The sequence below is a fragment of the Anoplopoma fimbria genome, chromosome 19 (assembly GCF_027596085.1).
Source record: "Anoplopoma fimbria isolate UVic2021 breed Golden Eagle Sablefish chromosome 19, Afim_UVic_2022, whole genome shotgun sequence".
NCBI classification, from domain to species: domain Eukaryota; kingdom Metazoa; phylum Chordata; class Actinopteri; order Perciformes; family Anoplopomatidae; genus Anoplopoma; species Anoplopoma fimbria.
The window spans coordinates 5,560,625-5,579,817 of record NC_072467.1 but is presented as its reverse complement, the minus strand read 5'-3'; the positions used below and the strand labels follow the sequence as shown (position 1 = coordinate 5,579,817).

At 40.1% G+C, this 19,193-nt stretch overlaps 2 protein-coding genes across 2 annotated transcripts; both read right to left on the bottom strand.

The window, feature by feature from the left end:
* Positions 1–259: 259 nt before the first annotated feature.
* On the bottom strand, positions 260–9,193 carry slc17a8 (solute carrier family 17 member 8). The gene is made up of 12 exons (XM_054620513.1): positions 9,093–9,193; positions 7,184–7,439; positions 6,827–6,945; positions 5,325–5,439; positions 5,060–5,147; positions 4,248–4,334; positions 2,861–3,003; positions 2,323–2,472; positions 2,070–2,202; positions 1,563–1,673; positions 1,050–1,177; positions 260–589 (listed from the first exon to the last, which is right to left on the bottom strand). Exons 1-12 carry the CDS (start codon positions 9,191–9,193, stop codon positions 260–262), a joined length of 1,761 nt encoding a protein of 586 aa, XP_054476488.1.
* Positions 9,194–13,556: 4,363 nt separating this feature from the next.
* On the bottom strand, positions 13,557–18,692 carry LOC129107913 (mucin-2-like). Its single transcript, XM_054619523.1, has one exon. It carries the CDS (start codon positions 18,690–18,692, stop codon positions 13,557–13,559), a length of 5,136 nt encoding a protein of 1,711 aa, XP_054475498.1.
* Between the last annotated feature and the right edge of the window lie 501 nt (positions 18,693–19,193).

Here is a 19,193-nt window from a genome sequence, read left to right as displayed (position 1 = left end):
ATGGATTTCTAATTAAAACTATGGTTGATTTTAGCATGTTGACTTTTTGTGTTGTGTTCCCCCATGCTTTTTGAGATTAGAGTACATTACAGTTAATCTGGAGTATTGATTTAAAAGGGAAAATGTCTTGAGGTACATATGATGCTGCGGCTCCTCGTCACTTTTTCCAATGTTTCTTACATTTCCACAGGTTTGTAATCAAACTTTCAGCCTCGACCAGACTTGAGTGTTTTGGAAGTCCTTTGCCCCAAAGGGCGTCTCACTGGTACCGGTCCTGGTAGTCGCCATTCCCAAAATGTTCCTCCTCCTCTTGCATGGTCACCCCTCTCTTCTTTTTCCAGCCCTGTTTGCCACCAGATGAATTGTCTGCGGTTCCGTAACTCTTTTTGGGAGCCACCGTGTTCTCCATGTTGAGCTCTGATTCTTCAGCCAGCTCGTCCTCATCAATAATGCCACGTTTATCCTCGCTGGTGCTCTCAGGGTCGGCCCATTCCTGCTGCTCTCCAGAAGCAAAGATTGCGTAGAAAATAACCCCAGTATAATGCACCATGGACGCTATAACAAAGACATTCTGCCACTCCAGACGAGTCTGTGGTGAGAGGAATGGAGTCAATGAATTTCCTGAGAAAAGTAAACTTACAGATCTTTTGATTAAGTACCACTACGGTGAACGGTGTAAATCCACTGCCTTACTCATGACACAGCAAAGGAAAAACTATCAACTACAATGTGTATAATACATTTTGCAGGGCTATAAATTACAGCCATTGATAGGTGCAAGATTACATACAGCGATTTTGTGTTTGACTAAGAAGCAAACCTGACTTTTCTATATTTGCTATTAGGGAAAGCATCTTTGAAGGACACTTTTCCTGTTTCCTGTTGTGTTTTATAGACTCCTAATTAAGAATAAAATAATTTCATCAGAATATAAATTTGGAGGACTGAAGTTAAAGGCAAGACAACAGGAAAATATGAGATGAACTTATCAATGTACGTCGGTTAATATATGTGCAAAACAGCTACTGTTACAAATCAACTTGTTATACCTTGTTTTTAGTCAGGGCTCCAACAATCAAGGGACACACCATTCCCGATAGCGTTCCCACCCCGTTAGAAATGCCCATCAGGATGCTGGCATAGCGAGGAGCAATATCCAAATGATTGACATTGAAACCTGAAGACACAGAATACACAAGAATATTTGATTGAGTGGAGAGTGACACAATTACAAAATACATTCTCTAAAAGCAAACATGGCTAAGAGCCTCTTGCAAGTTTAGAGCTTTTGGTTGCCTTGAAAATAATCTATGAAATATTCAGGGGAAGTGCCTGTGGGAGTGTTTGGCAGGCTAGTGTGTGTAAACAGCATCACACACAGTTTTTAGACAAATTCTTCAAAATCTAATCTAAAGAGAACACAGAGAAAAAGGCAAAAAAAAAAATGCTACATCCTGAGCTCTACCAAAACCCTCATGTTTTAGGTTTAGCATATAGCCAAACTAAAGGTCCTATATTTCAGGTGAAATATAAATGTTTCTTTGGTGCAGATGTGGCAATACCTGAGATGGCAAATCCACTGAACCCTACAGCCAGAACTAGGAAGCTGATGGCAACCCCTCGAGTGTGAGAAAACCCGACCACCAACAGCAGAGTGGCCTCCATACCAAATCCTGTCAAAATACAGGACCAGAGAATGTGAGCCATCGGCTTGTGTTAGAAAAATGTCCAAATGTATGCATAGGTTCTGTATTAATGATTCAATTAATTGTGCTGCATAATAGCTGGATCATTCTAACAGGACTTTGTGTACATTCACATATTTTAGATACTTATTAGAAGCTCAAAAGCTCAAGAGCAATGGCTGATAGTAATATGGAACTTATTCAAAAAAATGACATTATATAATGTCACTTTACTGTTCACAGTAGAAACAACTAACATTTTAATACTACTGCTGGCTAACATAAGAATAGTCCGAAACCGTTATTGTGCACAATAACAGTAAAACCAGAGAGAGATCCTTTTTCATTTCCAATATAAAATTCTTCTAGTTGACTACGACGTACCTCCACAGTTCATGAGCTTCCTCACATTTGTGGTAGACATGATTTTGTTAGTGCGTAAGAAGTCAGCCAGCTGTCCTCCAATAGGAACTACTATTGTCATCACCATGTGGGGGACAGCGGACAGAAGCCCCACCTGTTGGGACAAGATACATTCAGGAAGCCATCATGTAAATCAGTCCTATGATTAATCATCTGTCTTTATGGATGTTTGTCTTTGCCTGTTGAATAGCTTTACTGAAACTGTGAGGCCAACCTTGCTGATGGGGAAGCCAAAGACTTCCTCAAAATACGCTGGTTGGCTGATGAGGAGCAGGTAGAAGGTCCAGCTGCGGCAGAAGTTGGCCACGATGATGGCATAGACGGGCATGGAGGTAAAGAAACGACGCCACGGTGTCTTGAATTTCTGTAATTGGGAGACAGAATTCAGTGTATGTTGTTTATGTGTGTTTGTGGGCGTGTGTTACTCATGTTATGTAAATGTGTAGTACAAGGTCACATTGTGGGGACTCGCCTTCCTTTTGTGGACAAAATGCATGTCCCCATAACATAAATAATTATAATTTAGGATGGAGACTTGGTTGAAGGATAAGAAAGGTTAGGTTTTGGTTAAGGTTAGGATTAGGCAAGTAATGATTACGGTTAGGGTAGGTCTACAGGAAATGTATATAAGACAATGTCCTTTAAATGAAAACTGACTGTGTTTGTGTGTGTTTTTCAGAATTTAAGTGAAATTCTGTTGAAATAATTGCACTGTGATAACCTGAAACTGGCAGCATATTAGGCAAACACACCTCAGTCACACTCAGTTGGCGCATTGTTTCACCGATGGTGGTCTCGATGTACATCCTCTCCTCGTCTGTGATTGTGGGATGTTCAGCAGGACTTCCATATGCCAGCAGAAGCCACATGACATACCATAGAATCCCAAAAACACCTTTTCATGAAAAAACAACAACAAATGAATACATTCCTTTATACATATATACTTCGATATGTTTATATTTGTATTAAAGGCTTTATAAGGGGCAGGATAGACTAATTAAAACCAGCCCGACATACTCCAGACTATAATAATTTTCATTATTAAAATGAAATGAACAAGGTATGAGTCACTTCCTGTCAGCCCAGACAGGAAAATGCTAATTTACATCAATAAATCATGAGATTATATCACAGTAGAACCAGAGTAGATTTTTATTAAAACACATTTGGCAAAGCACACATTTTATGTCAATGTTAATCATTTTAATCAAACCCTAAATCTATTCAGATAACGCTTATTGTGCAAAGCATACAAAGTACTACTGCCAGAGCAGTAGGCCACAAAAACACTTTGCATGTCACTAAACTGACACCTGGTGTATTTAATGGCACAACAACTAATGAACAATCTAAGCTACTTCTCCTGGCTAGCTGTTTCACACTGATCACACCACTGTCACATCCTGGAAAACCTGAACATGCTAAGTTTGGACAACTACATTGCATTTTCAAACACCAATCTTATGTGCAAGTATTCACACAGCCATGCTCCTCAGGTTCTCTGTGACATGGTGCAACCACTTCAGGCCTTTGGATTGTCCACTAGGAATATTTCTGCTGGAAACTGTAAAGTATATTAGTGGAATACCTCCTTTGGCCGGATGTCCTTTTCTATAAAGGGAGCTTATGTGCCGCCTGTTGAACTTAAAATGAACAAATTTGTTTTAAATGAAAAGAAACATGTTTAATTAAATTGAAGGATTTTTTTTTAAAAGCCAATCAATCATCTAGTCTTGTGTCTCATATGTCGTATTATTGTTCCTATGAGTGCAACATAATGTACCACACTCTGTGGACTCTGTTATTTTTGTCCGTTCTATGAACGGGCATTGGAAACTAGCAGTAGCTATAAATGCTCTGATACATTGCAGTAGAACATTTTTGTTAAATCCTCTATGTATATTGTATTCGTCCTTACCATATAAAATACAATTTTCCAGTCTTTATGCTAAGCTTAGCTAAAAGGCTGCTGGCGCCATATTTATTGTACAGACATGGTATTGATCTTCCCTTCACACTCAATGCAATATCTCTGTCTTCATATTTATTTTTACATGAACATATTTTGATTATTGTTTATTTGCTTGTTGTTTTTTTACAAGATAGAACAAATTAAGTGTTTGTTATTAGTCTTACCATAGATATAGAAGACCGAAGACCATCCGACATATTGAACGAGCACTCCAGCTAAAGGCATGGCGATCACTGCTCCTGCGTAGGATCCTGGGAACAATTGGTGTAAAATGTCAGTGTCAAGGTATGATTACAACTGCAGTAACAGCTGGACTCAGTGATAAATAACTTAAAGTATATCAACTATAGCCCACCTTAAAAATATGTTTCTGTTTATATTTCCTTTAAACAAATTTGAATATTATACAACCAAAATACCTATCTTTATGTAGTTACAGTGCAACAGCCTCTGCTTACACAAAATCTACCATGTAGTAAAAATGTGTCCTTATAAAAACAAACACATCAAAGAAACACATTAGTTTCATTGAATAAATGCTGAGTCGTTGGCACAGCCGAGACAGGGATGGTGTTTTAATGTGTTTTCTATTATGAGACGGATTCATGAACACTGTTGTTTTGAATAGAGCAGGGAACATGAGAGTGCTTTTGGACGGAAAGCAATGTGACGCTTCATCTAGGTGAATGGAGGGACAATCTCCTAGTGAGTACGCAGGTGAGCCGTGTTCATTTACAGACAATGTCAAGAGGGTTTTGATGTGTGGGTTGTCATGGCACCAGTTTAAAGTGCAATGTGGTTATTTTAATTTGGGAGAGAGAGCAGTGGACTAAATCTGCAAAACAAAATGACCTCTCTCATGTCCATTTACTGACCAGCCCAACTATGACTTATAAGGTTGTGTAAACTGGTTTGGATCAGTGAAAAGCTTTGTGTTGTACTCAGTTTGGGAGAGGACACTAGAGGCATTGCTCACCACAGAATGAAGTTGTGGCCAGTCGACTCCGCTCAAGAGGTGGAGCCCATTTGGACCACATCCCATGACATGCTGGGTAGGTGACACCCTAGCAGGGACAAAGTGAGGATGATGTCAAAGGTTAAATATTGATTAAGAGGAAACCTGGGAATCATCTGACAAAAAGGAAATATAAGTCTAACATTTTGGGAAATATGTGTGTATGTGAAAACATAATGTATGTGGATCATTTTCACTAGTTAAACGCCCACCATGTTTTTCTTACCTCCACTAAGCCCTGCAGGATGCGCACAAACATGACACAACCATAGTGGACCCTCGCTGCTGATGGGATGAACATGTTAAGCACTGACGTCAGGAAAATGGCAGCCCCAAAAACCCTGCAGAAATAATGCAATGTCATCATATTGTGTATGTGTGTGTGTGTGTGTGTGTGTGTGTGTGTGTGTGTGTGTGTGTGTGTGTGTGTGTGTGTGTGTGTGTGTGTGTGTGTGCTTGTGTGTGTGTGCTTGTGTGTGTGTCTGTGTTGTTTAAAGTGAGAAGACCGCAACTTCAATGTCCACCTGAAGCACTTACAGACTTAAAGCGTTTTCTTGTGAAAAATTAAATTATTGGGGAAATACAGACAAATTCTATACTTTCAATTGATTAATTCCAATTAATTGCTTATGTAACCAACGGTATTTTAGTCAGTGCACAGCTTTTCATGTGAAATTCATCCTCCAGTCAACATGAGAATAAAGATTTTGAAAATAAATGAAAATTGTCTTTTACTTGAGTTTAAATGCTGCAGTTCTTTCAAGGTATTTCTTATTTTGCCCATAATTGGTACTAAACTACAAAATTATATTCCATTAAAACTACATATATTTGTAATACTCCTAATATCTGTCTGTAAAAGGTAAAGGTTAGCCAGTGTCTGAAAGCTGCTGTAGATGTCTAATATTGTCAGGCATAATATCTCCAAATATGTGACGGTCAAAGCATCTCAGTCAGACTAAAATGAGACGGATCTCACGCCTCTGCCTTGCACGCACTGAGATAAAGACATCCCATTCAATCCGCAAGTTTCTGCTTCATCACCACGTAGCCGCTTAGCTCCCATCTCTTTTCTCGTTCACCTCATCCCCCCTTCCTTCTCTTTTTCCAAAACAGTGTGTAAGTGACACTTGTAATATTCCAGTGGCTGGTGTTTCAGAAAGAAATCAGAGGCAGGATCTTTCATTATTAACTCTGTCAGTGGCGTGTCCTCTTTTCCTGTGAAGCTTTTATTACAGGACTGCTATCTGCTCCATCAGCACCGCTCACCACACCGTACAGCTTTAACCCTTTCACCACGCACACTCTCCCCAAACCTTTCTTTTCCTACCTTTTTTTTGTCTTTCTTGTGATCATTTGTTAACATACGTGGTCATGGCTGCATCGATCATGACCTCACCCCCAACTCGAGGAAAAACATCAAAAGACAAGAAATATAATCTGTCTAATCTGACATGTAACATCAAACAGTTTCTCTCTCATGGGCCACATTATCAGGTGTCTCTGCACTGTGTTTGGGCTGCAACTAATGATTCTATCTGTTATTGATTAATCCTTTGGTTTATAAAATAAAAGAGAAGGGTTAAAAGTGGCTCTCACAAAACATCATCTTTAAATTGCTATTCTAACCAAAAGTCTAAAATCCAAAATATATTCTATAAACAATGACATAAAACAGAGATAACAGTGTCACGGTGGAACCCCTGATAGTCATTAAGTGCATGTCACCTGTTGGCAAACAGCTTGTTGGAGATGAAACCACCAGGGATTTGAGTGACAATGTAGCCCCAGAAGAAGGAGCCATGGATCAGCCCCACTGTCTCTGGATCCCAGTTAAACTGAGCTATCTAGAGAGAGAGAGAGAGAAAAAAACATTTACCACTAAACTGCATACATTTGGTATAATCTACCTGGTTGCATCACAGATACATCACTAAAACAGTCGATTGAAATGGTTATAGTGCAATCTAGTTTTCTTCTGTAAGGCAAGACTATCTTCTGAGCAACAAGAAAATAAAAAAACACATTATACAAAGTCCTGAAACATCAATTTCCCAGTGGTCCCATCTGATTTGATTCAGCTACCTGAAGCACAGGAGTCCCATTGATATAGACGGTGTTGTTGTTCACCATCTCCACAATGGCCACACCAAGGTTGCAACGGATGCCAAAGGAGATGCAGAAGCCCAGGCCGCTGAGGATGGCGATGATGTAGCGCTTGGGCAGACCGCCGCAGCTGCAGTCCACTAGTGGGGCAGCACGTGGAGCCGACGCCACCGGACGCCCATCCTCTGTCAGCTCAATGTTGTCCTCTTCTTCTACATTGCTACCGTCTATTTTCCTATGACGCAAATAACAGGAAAATAAATCACAGTAAGAGCAAGTGATCGTCAGCAGTACTAGTTTCTATCTGTTGAGCTTGAAATAAAACAGTTTTTCTTTTATCCATATTCGTCCTTCTTCTTTATTCTTCCATCGACAATATATCAAAATGTAGGCTACCTAGAATCTGTGATTTTTTTCTGTTAAAATTGTCTACAAGTCATAGATATAGATACAGAATGTAAATTATTTCACTGTCCTCCCACTTTTGTCTGTAAGTTTGTTAAAACCATGGAAACAGATATAGCAAAGTAACACAGGCCAAGACACACGACTAAAAAGATCACAGCAGTGCTGTTATCAGGTTGCTTTCATGTGCATCACACTCCACACCTGTTTCACTACCCAGAATCCATCTCTGTCTGGCTGTCTCCCTGATCCCATGAACTGCTTTCATCTGCCTTTCTCTTCCAGTAAGACACAAAATAACCAGAAACTGGGATCCGCTTTTTATATCAAGCACTTTTTTGAGTCAAGTGTCCCTCATGTCTTTACAGTTGGAACACCTGGTGTGTACTATTATATTAGCTATTGTAAAATAATCCAATGTTATGGAAAACAGGGTATTTTATACTTGTGTTTTTGTCATAAAATTAAAAGTTAATACATGGTCTAATAGTAGACCTATTGTGGACATGAGTCTTTGAAAGAATGGTTAATACGGTCATTAGGTGTCTCACACAGCTGCACCAAAAATTGCATTAGGATACAAAAGTCACATTTCAAGTCCTTTCAGTGTAAATGTTATGCAACCAGTTTCAAATGTATAAGTTGTAAGATGACAATGAAGAAACAACCAGAAACAACAAATCAGGGTTAAGAGTTCATGTCTGGTCACTGAATCCGTAAATAAAATGTGGCCAAACATTTCCATTAACCGAAAGAGGCCAACATAAATTAACTTTTCAAGACCTGAATTGTGAAGCCCTATATGTAAATTAGATTCTCAAGGATTAAATGTAACTGTCTGTTTTAAAAAATAAATGTGCATATTAAATGAGTGTGTTTGATATAGCAGGATGATGTGATTAAACAAAACTAAACATATTGACGAATTATTATCCAAGTTATCCGGATTCGAGTTTTTTAACGATTTAACATTAAAATATCTTAAATTCCAGTTTTCCACTTTATTGTAATGTCAGTCAAGGAATCCTTTATACATGACAAAAACACATGCACATTAACAATATACATTTTTCCAGGAAATTGCCTACTTCATAATCTAGAACGGAGGCTCCAACACCACACACACATCTCTCTGTTAAGCATGTATCAGATATGAAATATATATTAAGGTCTTAAAATAAAATCTGCGGTTACATCACTGGCATTGCCTGGCTGCAAGCAGAAGAATCAAATATTTATTTATCATCAGGATCTCTGCGAACACGCTGCGCTTAATATGTTTGCTTCCAGGCTCTCCACAGCAGATGTTTCGCTCTTAGTTACAGAGTAAAAATGAATCTCCTCCATGAAAACAATGAGAGTGACACGCTCATTCCATGTAGTCCGAAAACATCTAAAAAAGATGGTAATAGTGTAGATCAAACACCCTGCACACGCAGTCTTTATGCTTCCCTCCCACCTCCCTTCATACAAACCCTCTCACCTTTGCAGTTTTCCTAGAGAGTCCCCCACAGTGCCTTTCACTTCCTCCTTCCCAGGTTTAAGCACCTGTTCCTTCAAACCTGCTAACCCACCAAAAGGCATTTTTCTCTGTGTCTTTGTTTCCTCTCCAACGTTATCTGAAAACAGTGTCTTGATACCTCACTAACACACTCTGTTTGGACAAAGAGAAAAAAATCCACTAAAAGCTGTTCATCATCCTGAGTTTGTGGCACCGGGGGTTGGCTCCACTGTTCAGTGGTGCCACAAGTCCCTCAGAGGTAAGACAGACTTTTCCTCTCCACTTTTCTCTGGTGTGAGGATTCAATGTTGAAGTTGAAAGAAAGATGATGTTGAGGTATTCCTCAATGTCCAAAGTACCGTTCAGCCAGAGCCTCTGGAACTATTTTCATCTTCTAAAGATCCAGTTAGTGAACGTGTAGAATCCAGGTTTTAGTCTCTGGCCATTGTGAGCCCCCTCCTGTCTGCAGCGGATCTGAACAAACTGCCTGGATCTCCTCTCCATCTCATAACGCATCCATTCGTGGTGAGGAGGGGCAGGTGTAGCTGGTTTTTCAAAACCCAGCCCCCTCGCTTAACACATCATCATTATCATCATCTCCCCAGCTCCACCCCCTCAGCTAGTTAGGTTCATCTGATAGCAGCCCGACAGTTAAATATGCATGAGCTTGACAAGTTTCAATGAGGAGAGACAAGAGAAGCTGGACTGCTGGGGTGTAAAATGGGAACAGGTGAAACCTAAGACAGAGCCATCAAGTTCCACGTTAAGACTCCCATTTTTCCATGACCTCTATTTTTCATATTTTTTTTACATCATAACTGCTGCCATGAAGATGTATAGTTCATGGACTTACAAACAACACCAATCTCTTACCATTTGACACTGATGGGCATTTCCCCTAATAGCTTGTTTTGCCAGCAGGGGGAAACTTGTCATTTTTCACAGTGAGTTTCTTTCATTCCCGATAATCAAATATGCAGCATTTCAGGGAGATTTTAAAGTTTAAACAGTAGAGCGGATGGTGAGGGCCTGAGCCCGAACAGTCTCTTTTAGCAATGGACTGCTGCAGAGCAACTGCTCAGAGTGTTGCTGGTACTCAAGCTGTTTATGCACTGCATAAATAAACGGAGAGCTCATTCCCCAGTGGACACTCTTTCAATAAATAAGGTTCTTTGTGCTAGAAATATCACAGTTCCATTACAGAAAGCATTAATGGCACTGCCTTCTGTTTTTGTAGAACCTTATGGCATCAGATACATCAGAAATGGTTGAAATTACATGTATGTTCATATCATATACTTAATCTATTTAACCATTTATTTAACAATGAAGTCCCTTGAGACAAAAATCTCTGTTTCAGAGATAAAACACCATTACAAGGTTACAAAAGTAAAAGTATTTCCTTGTGTAAACTAAATATATACTAAAGATTCTTTATGAGATGTGTATTTTCTAGCCACGACAGCAACGTTGGTTTTGTTTTGTGAGTCTGTGTGTGAGTCATGATGTTAAAAATTTGGACCTTGACCAACTGTAGCAGGAACTACCACAGAGCTGGGTTTCTGTACTTTGCCGAGTGTTGATATTGCTGTCTGTCTGCAGACAGATTTTGTAACGGCAATAGCGTCACAACCGTGTAAGATGCGGTCACAAATTTTACACCAAGTTGCTGATCAAAATAAAGGCAGAGTTTAAAGATGGGTTTAGGTCAAAGCAAGGGAGCTGGAGGAAGGTGGGTCAGAAGTGGGGAAAGAGCCTTAGTGGAAGTGTGGTAAAAAGACTCAGACAGACATAATGATGGCAAACAGAAGCAACACTTTTGGATGAAACGCTCAACTAATCCTAGATTCAACTTGACAGCCTTTTTGTTTCTGTTGGACTCTGCTCTACTGCTTCCAAACAATTCCACAGTAATGTAATTACTGAATTTGGCAAATAGTTGGTTTAAAGTAATCTAATGCCTTGCGATGCAACATTATTTCTGAATGTTGAAGCCAAGGACGTTTTGAACACGGTCCCTGAGTCTTTCCATTTCTGAGTGAGTCAAGTCTACCATCTAGTGTTTGGAGGAGGAAGTAACACATGTGATCATCAGGTGACTGCAGAGAGAGAGACATACGATCAATACACTGTATATAATTCTGTCATCTACCCACTGTGAAGCTAAAACTAAAACTAACTTGAGAAAAGATTATGCTTAGGCAGTTTAAGATAGAAGAGAAGGACTTAAAGCAACAACAGTTACTGCAACAGCACTTCTGTTTGTGTGCATTACCTCAGGCATGTCATCCATGCTAAGGGGAGGATGGCAGATTCTGCTAAGATGGAGGCAGGTAGGTATTAAATGCAGTTAGATTGCAGTTACATGAGTTAGGTGTGTTGGTAACACTCCCAACATGCACTAAGGCAATTGATTCATGGACTAATTTTATGTTGTCCTTCATTTTTTTCTTCTTCTACATTTTGCTCCACGATATTTCCACACTTTCATCACTGTATAACAGTATTAAACATTAGAGATATTACCAGTTAATATGGTTAAACAAAAAGTTACGCCAATGTATGATTGGTGCATGATTGTACAGGAGACTTTAATTAAAGTGATGTGTGTCAGGTTTAATAACATGAACACTGTTCAAGTATATGTTTCCTATAATGAGTTCAAGTATTGGGTTCACATTAAATGTTGAATTGATCATATTCCAGATAACTATCAATAAGATAACTTGCTGCTAAAACTAAGTTTATACAGATTAAACCAGTTTTGAAGAACCAACAAATCTAAATTAAAGTCAAATCGTCAATAATCTAATCTGGATAACTCGTTTATCTATGAATGAAGAACAGAGCTGTGGTAGTGGACTAAAAAAACATTAACCCAACACTTTGCATCAAAAGAGATTGATAAGGGAAAAACACAGCGTTTATAGAAAACTAAGATTTTCTGTTCCATAAACTGAGATTACTTGAGACCAAGTTACTATGGCTGTTCATTTGCAGTGATAGCATTACTCTGTGGACATTATTATGATGAATTGACAGAGAGGACCACAGTAAAACGAGAAAGGTGTGCTCAATTGAGTGCAGATCTTCGCCTGGTGTGACTGCAAAGACCACTGCTGTATTGTGGGATTGATCAAATACATCCAGTGCTGTTAAGTGTTGCCAAACAGACTACGGTCACTTTAAATAACAAGTAGCAATATAACGTTATACGAGCAAAGGGCTAAAAGTCAAAGAATCTTTTCATAAATGTATTTAACTAAGAATTGAGGTTATTGTAAGTTTTCATATCAATTGTAACTGTTCAATTGTTCCACAAGGTTGAGTAAATTAACTTTAGTTATCAAGCTGTGAGACTCTGACACTTAACTTTATCTTCCTCACATCACAATAAATGAATGATTTCTGTCCCCTGCCTCCACTTAACATGCTATATACAGTATGTTACAAACATTGCACTAAAAATACAGATATGCAGTCACATTTGTACCATATTTTTTCTTCTTTTTTTCATTTTTCTTATGCAAAACATAATATATTTACCTTTGAATCCTAACAAGATTCTAGTACCTCCTTTTTAGAGAAACCTTTCAGTGATATTTTACACAATATTTGTGTGTGTACATAAATGTTTGATATACGTATATATACAGTACCAGTCAAAAGTTTGGACACACCTTCTCATTCAATGGTTTTTCTTTCTTTATTTTTATTTTGTTTTCTACATTGTAGATTAATATTGAAGACATCCAAACTATGAAGGAACACATATGGAATTATGTGGTAAACAAACAAATGCTCAACAAACCAGAATATGTTTTATATTTTAGAATCTTCAAAGTAGTTGAATGAGAAGGTGTGTCCAAACTTTTGACTGGTACTGTATATATTTATATTTTTTACCAGAGAATCATCGTAGTGAACATAAAGTGTTCAATTTGTATTTTGTTTCTCATTTTTCTCATTATTTGATAATCAATAGCTCTTATTCAGTTTCTTTTCATTTTACAAATTCAGTTCCTCTTCCAAATATTGATTTATTTTTATTTTATTAATTTATTTTTATTTTTTCTGAAAACATTCAGAAAACCATTCATACATTTTCTTTACCTCTCACTCGATATGAGCTATCACAGTTCACATTAGGCGAGAGGCCATCATTCACACTCACACTCACACATACGGATGTCTTTGGACTGGGGAAGGAAACCGGATCACCCGGAGAAAACCCACGCAGACACAAGGAGAACATGCAAACACTGCACAGAACACACTGTCCTGTGAGGTGACAGCGCTCACCACTGCACCACGTGCCATCCTTACATTTGTAAATATAAATTAAGAATATCTTTTATATTCTTAATTTATATTCAGAAATGCATAGTTTGGAAATTAGCTTAATCTTGACTGGGGAATATCCATTGGAGTTGAAAATGGTCTTGTTTAGTAGGGAGGAGGTAAGATGTGTTGACCATTGCAGAGGGAATGTAGCAGGTCGTGTGCACAGTTCAACAGGCAGCCGTTAAAGTCTGAAGTGTAGTTGGGAGTCATTGTACTGCCTGATATTCCCATGTGAATAAGTATACCCACGGTGGTGATGCAAAGATGGAATCCTACTTTCCATAGACTTCTAGTGCAACTTTTGGTCTGAACCTCAGCAGCTGGAGCCACCAGGAGGCTCTCCTCAGGTGTAATGTCATTTGTCTGATCATCAGGTGTATTAACATCAGTCTGATCATCAGGTGTTTTTTCATCTGTCTGATCATCAGACGTTGTGTCATATGTCTGATCTTCAGGTGTATTGTCATCTGTCTCATCATCAGACATTGTGTCATCTGTCTCATCATCAGACGTTGTGTCATCTGTCTCATCATCAGACATTGTGTCATCTGTCTCATCATCAGACATTGTGTCATCTGTCTGATCATCAGGTGTAGTGCCATCTGTCTGATCATCAGGTGTAGTGTCATCTGTCTGATCATCAGACATTGTGTCATCTGTCTCATCATCAGACATTGTGTCATCTGTCTCATCATCAGACATTGTGCCATCTGTCTGATCATCAGGTGTAGTGCCATCTGTCTGATCATCAGGTGTGGTGTCATCTGTCTCATCATCAGACATTGTGTCATCTGTCTCATCATCAGACGTTGTGTCATCTGTCTCATCATCAGACATTGTGTCATCTGTCTCATCATCAGACATTGTGTCATCCATCTGATTATCAGGTGTAGCCTCATCTGTCTGATTCTCAGGTGGAGTCTCATCTGTCTGATTCTCAGTTGAAGTCTCATCCGTCTGATTCTCAGGTGGAGTCTCATCTATCTGATTATCAGGTGTAGCCTCATCTGTCTGATGCTCAGGTGGAGTCTCATCTGTCTGATTCTCAGGTGAGGTCTTATCTGTCTGATTCTCAGGTGGAGTCTCATCCGCCTGATTCTCAGTTGAAGTCTCATCCATCTGATTGTCAGGTGTAGCCTCATCTGTCTGATTCTCAGGTGGAGTCTCATCCGCCTGATTCTCAGTTGAAGTCTCATCCATCTGATTATCAGGTGTAGCCTCATCTGTCTGATTCTCAGGTGGAGTCTCATCTGTCTGATTCTCAGTTGAAGTCTCATCCGTCTGATTCTCAGGTGGAGTCTCATCTATCTGATTATCAGGTGTAGCCTCATCTGTCTGATGCTCAGGTGGAGTCTCATCTGTCTGATTCTCAGGTGAGGTCTTATCTGTCTGATTCTCAGGTGGAGTCTCATCCGCCTGATTCTCAGTTGAAGTCTCATCCATCTGATTATCAGGTGTAGCCTCATCTGTCTGATTCTCAGTTGAAGTCTCATCCGTCTGATTCTCAGGTGGAGTCTCATCTATCTGATTATCAGGTGTAGCCTCATCTGTCTGATGCTCAGGTGGAGTCTCATCTGTCTGATTCTCAGGGGAGGTCTCATATATCTGATTATCAGGTGTAGTGTCATTTGTCTGATTCTCAGGTGAGGTCTTATCTGTCTGATTCTCAGGTGTAGTCTTATATGTTTGATTCTCAGGTGTATTCTCATATGTCTGATTACCAGGTGGAGTCTCAACCGTCTGATTCTCAGGTGAGGTCTTATCTGTCTGATTCTCAGGTGGAGTCTCATCTGTCTGATTCTCAGGTGAGGTCTCATATACCTCATCATCAGGTGGAGTCTCATCTGTCTGATTATCAGGTGTAGCCTTATCTGTCTGATTCTCAGGTGGAGTCTCATCTGTCTGATTCTCAAGTGGAGTTTCATACTCAGGTGGAGGTTCATACTCAGTTGGAGTCTCATCTGTCTGATTATCAGGTGTAGCCTCATCTATCTGATTCTCAGGTGGAGTCTCATCTGTCTGATTCTCAGGTGGAGTTTCATATGTCTGATTCTCAGGTGGAGTCTCATATGTCGGATTCTCAGGTGAGGTCTTATCTGTCTGATTCTCAGGTGAGGTCTTATCTGTCTGATTATCAGGTGTAGCCTCATCTGTCTGATTCTCAGATGGAGTCTCATTTGTCTGATTATCAGGTGTAGCCTCATATGTCTGATTCTCAGGTGTAGTCTCATAGGTTTGATTCTCAGGTGGAGTCTCATCTGTCTGATTATCAGGTGAGGTCACATCCGTCTGATTCTCAGTTGAAGTCTCATCCATCTGATTCTCAGGTGAGGTCTTATCCGTCTGATTATCAGGTGGAGTCTCATCTGTCTGATTATCAGGTGAGGTCACATCCGTCTGATTCTCAGTTGAAGTCTCATCCATCTGATTCTCAGGCAGAGTCTCATCTGTCTGATTATCAGGTGTAGCCTCATCTGTCTGATTCTCAGGTGTAGTTTCATCTGTCTGATTCTCAGGTGAGGTCACATCCGTCTGATTCTCAGTTGAAGTCTCATCTGTCTGATTCTCAGGTGAGGTCTCATCCGTCTGATTCTCATGTGGAGTCTCATATGTCTGATTATCAGGTGTAGCCTCATCTGTCTGATTCTCAGGTGGAGTCTCATATTTCTTATTATCAGGTGGACTCTCATCTGTCTGATTCTCAGGTGAGGTCTCATATATCTTATCATCAGGTGTAGTCTCATCTGTCTGATTCTCAGATGGAGTTTCATATGTCTGATTATCAGGTGTAGCCTCATCTGTCTGATTCTCAGGTGTAGTCTCATAGGTTTGATTCTCAGGTGGAGTCTCATCTGTCTGATTATCAGGTGAGGTCACATCCGTCTGATTCTCAGTTGAAGTCTCATCTGTCTGATTCTCAGGTGAGGTCTCATCCGTCTGATTCTCATGTGGAGTCTCATATGTCTGATTATCAGGTGTAGCCTCATCTGTCTGATTCTCAGATGGAGTCTCATATTTCTTATTATCAGGTGGACTCTCATCTGTCTGATTCTCAGGTGAGGTCTCATATATCTTATCATCAGGTGTAGTCTCATCTGTCTGATTCTCAGATGGAGTTTCATATGTCTGATTATCAGGTGTAGCCTCATCTGTCTGATTCTCAGGTGTAGTCTCATAGGTTTGATTCTCAGGTGGAGTCTCATCTGTCTGATTATCAGGTGAGGTCACATCCGTCTGATTCTCAGTTGAAGTCTCATCCATCTGATTCTCAGGCAGAGTCTCATCTGTCTGATTATCAGGTGTAGCCTCATCTGTCTGATTCTCAGGTGTAGTTTCATCTGTCTGATTCTCAGGTGTAGTCTCATAGGTTTGATTCTCAGGTGGAGTCTCATCTGTCTGATTCTCAGGTGAGGTCACATCCGTCTGATTCTCAGTTGAAGTCTCATCTGTCTGATTCTCAGGTGAGGTCTTATCTGTCTGATTCTCAGGTGGAGTCTCATCCGTCTGATTCTCATGTGGAGTCTCATATGTCTGATTATCAGGTGTAGCCTCATCTGTCTGATTCTCAGGTGGAGTCTCATATTTCTTATTATCAGGTGGACTCTCATCTGTCTGATTCTCAGGTGAGGTCTCATATATCTTATCATCAGGTGTAGTCTCATCTGTCTGATTCTCAGATGGAGTCTCATCTGTCTGATTCTCAAGTGTAGTTTCATCTGTCTGATTCTCAGGTGGAGTCTCATCTGTCTGATTATCAGGTGGAGTCTCATCTGTCTGATTCTCAGGTGAGGTCTTATCTGTCTGATTCTCAGGTGAAGTCTCATCCGTCTTTTTCTCAGGTGGAGTCTCATATATCTCACCATCAGGTGTAGTCTCCAGGAGGCTCTCATCTCTCTGATTATCAGATGATACTGTATTTTTGCCACAATGACTACATTCCTCTCTATGGCCAGCCAGTTTCTCCTCCCGCCTCATCTCCAACTGGTCTTTGAGATCACAGATTGATTGTTGCAACTGGCTTCTTGTGTTGTAGAGTTCCTGTATATTTTCCTTCTTACAACCAATTTCCCTGACTTGTTTAGTTATAATCTGATTTTTAATCCAGATGTTTTGCTCATTCACCTCCACTTTGTCCAGAAGTTCTTGCACAGTTGTCTTCAGTGTTTTGTTCTCCTCATTTTGTTTAGCTGTCTGAGACCGAAGTTGAGCCAACTCATTAGCATAGCTCTCATTCTGCTCACTCTGAAATAATTCCATTTTCGAAAAATCTTGCAGCGCTTGCCTAAGTTCTTTGATCTCTGACAGATATTTGTCATTCGTCCGCTTCTCTAGGTCTATTACCTCATCTTTATCCCTGTTGGCTCCATGACCCTCCCTTACTTGACACTGAAGGTCACGCACTGTTGACAACAAACATTCAATGTCTCCTTGCTCTTCCTTTGTCCGAGATTCAAGGCTGGCGACCTCAGCTGTCAGGCTCTGGTTCTTCAAAGTTAGGATTTTCTCATTTTCCTGCAGATCATCCACTTCTGCCCGCAGATTATCATTCTCTGCCTGATTTTTGTCTGTGTGAGATTCAAGCAGGGCCAGGTCATTAGCAATGATCTTGTTCTGCTTGTTCAGAGAGTTCTCTCTTTCCTCGTAATCCTGCAGTGTTTCCTGGAAGGTTTTGGTCTTTGTGTTCATTGTATCTTCCAGGTGTTTAAGTTGGGCCACCTTCTCATCATTGTCTCGTTGAGCCTCCTCTACACGCTGCTCGAGGTCATTAACAGTTGCCCTCAGACTCTCAATCTCTGTTTGCTCTGTAGTCTTCAGACATTGAAGTTGGGTCACCTCAGCAGTCATATTTTCACCCTTCTCACTAAATCCCAATTGTACCTCTTCCTGCTTGCTTATGTACCTGCCACTTTCCGCCCTCACTTTGTTTAACTCCAATTCAAGCGAATCTACTACTGATTCCAGCACCTTTAACGCCATGTCATTCATTCCCCTGGCTTCGGATAGTTTGAGGTCCTTCATTTTTAAAAGTGAATTAATCTTTTTCCACTCTTCACTGGATTGATTGAGTTCTGTCTGGTATTGAAGCAATTCTGTTTTAAGCGTCTTAACTTCGGATTGGACTTCCTCCTTCTCAAGACACTCCTGTGAAAGCCTCTGGGCATCCTCTGACACATGGAGGCGATGTGATTCCTCCATCTCTGGACTGCCCAGAGCAGCGTGGACATTATCTTGAGCCATATTTCTTGTTCCTTCTTCCTTCCGCTTACCTCCTGTCTTATTGTAAGTCGCTTTGGATAAAAGCGTCTGCTAAATGACTGTAATGTAATGTAATGTCTCTTGGAGGTCGTCAAACACGTCCACTTGGTTCCTCTCTTAAACAATATGCAGCTAAAATAATTGCTGGTGCATATAGTCTGTTCCTGAACTGACGTCATATAGGAATATTAGTACTACTGCGTCTTTGATCGCTGTGTGACGTCATGTCATTCTATGCGTCAAACAGTGTTTTATGATGTCTGAAAAAACTGCTGGAAGTCATATGGGAATATTTGCCTTTAATCGTCACGTATTATTGCGTCTTTGATCGCTGTGTGACGTCATGTAACTCTATGCTTCATACAGTGTTGTATGATGTCTTATAGAAATAACCCAAAATCTGGCTTCAGATCGCTCGGTTATAGGATGGGTAGGTTAGACGTAACATTATGTTAACAAATAGTCACCCAGCGCAATGGGTCA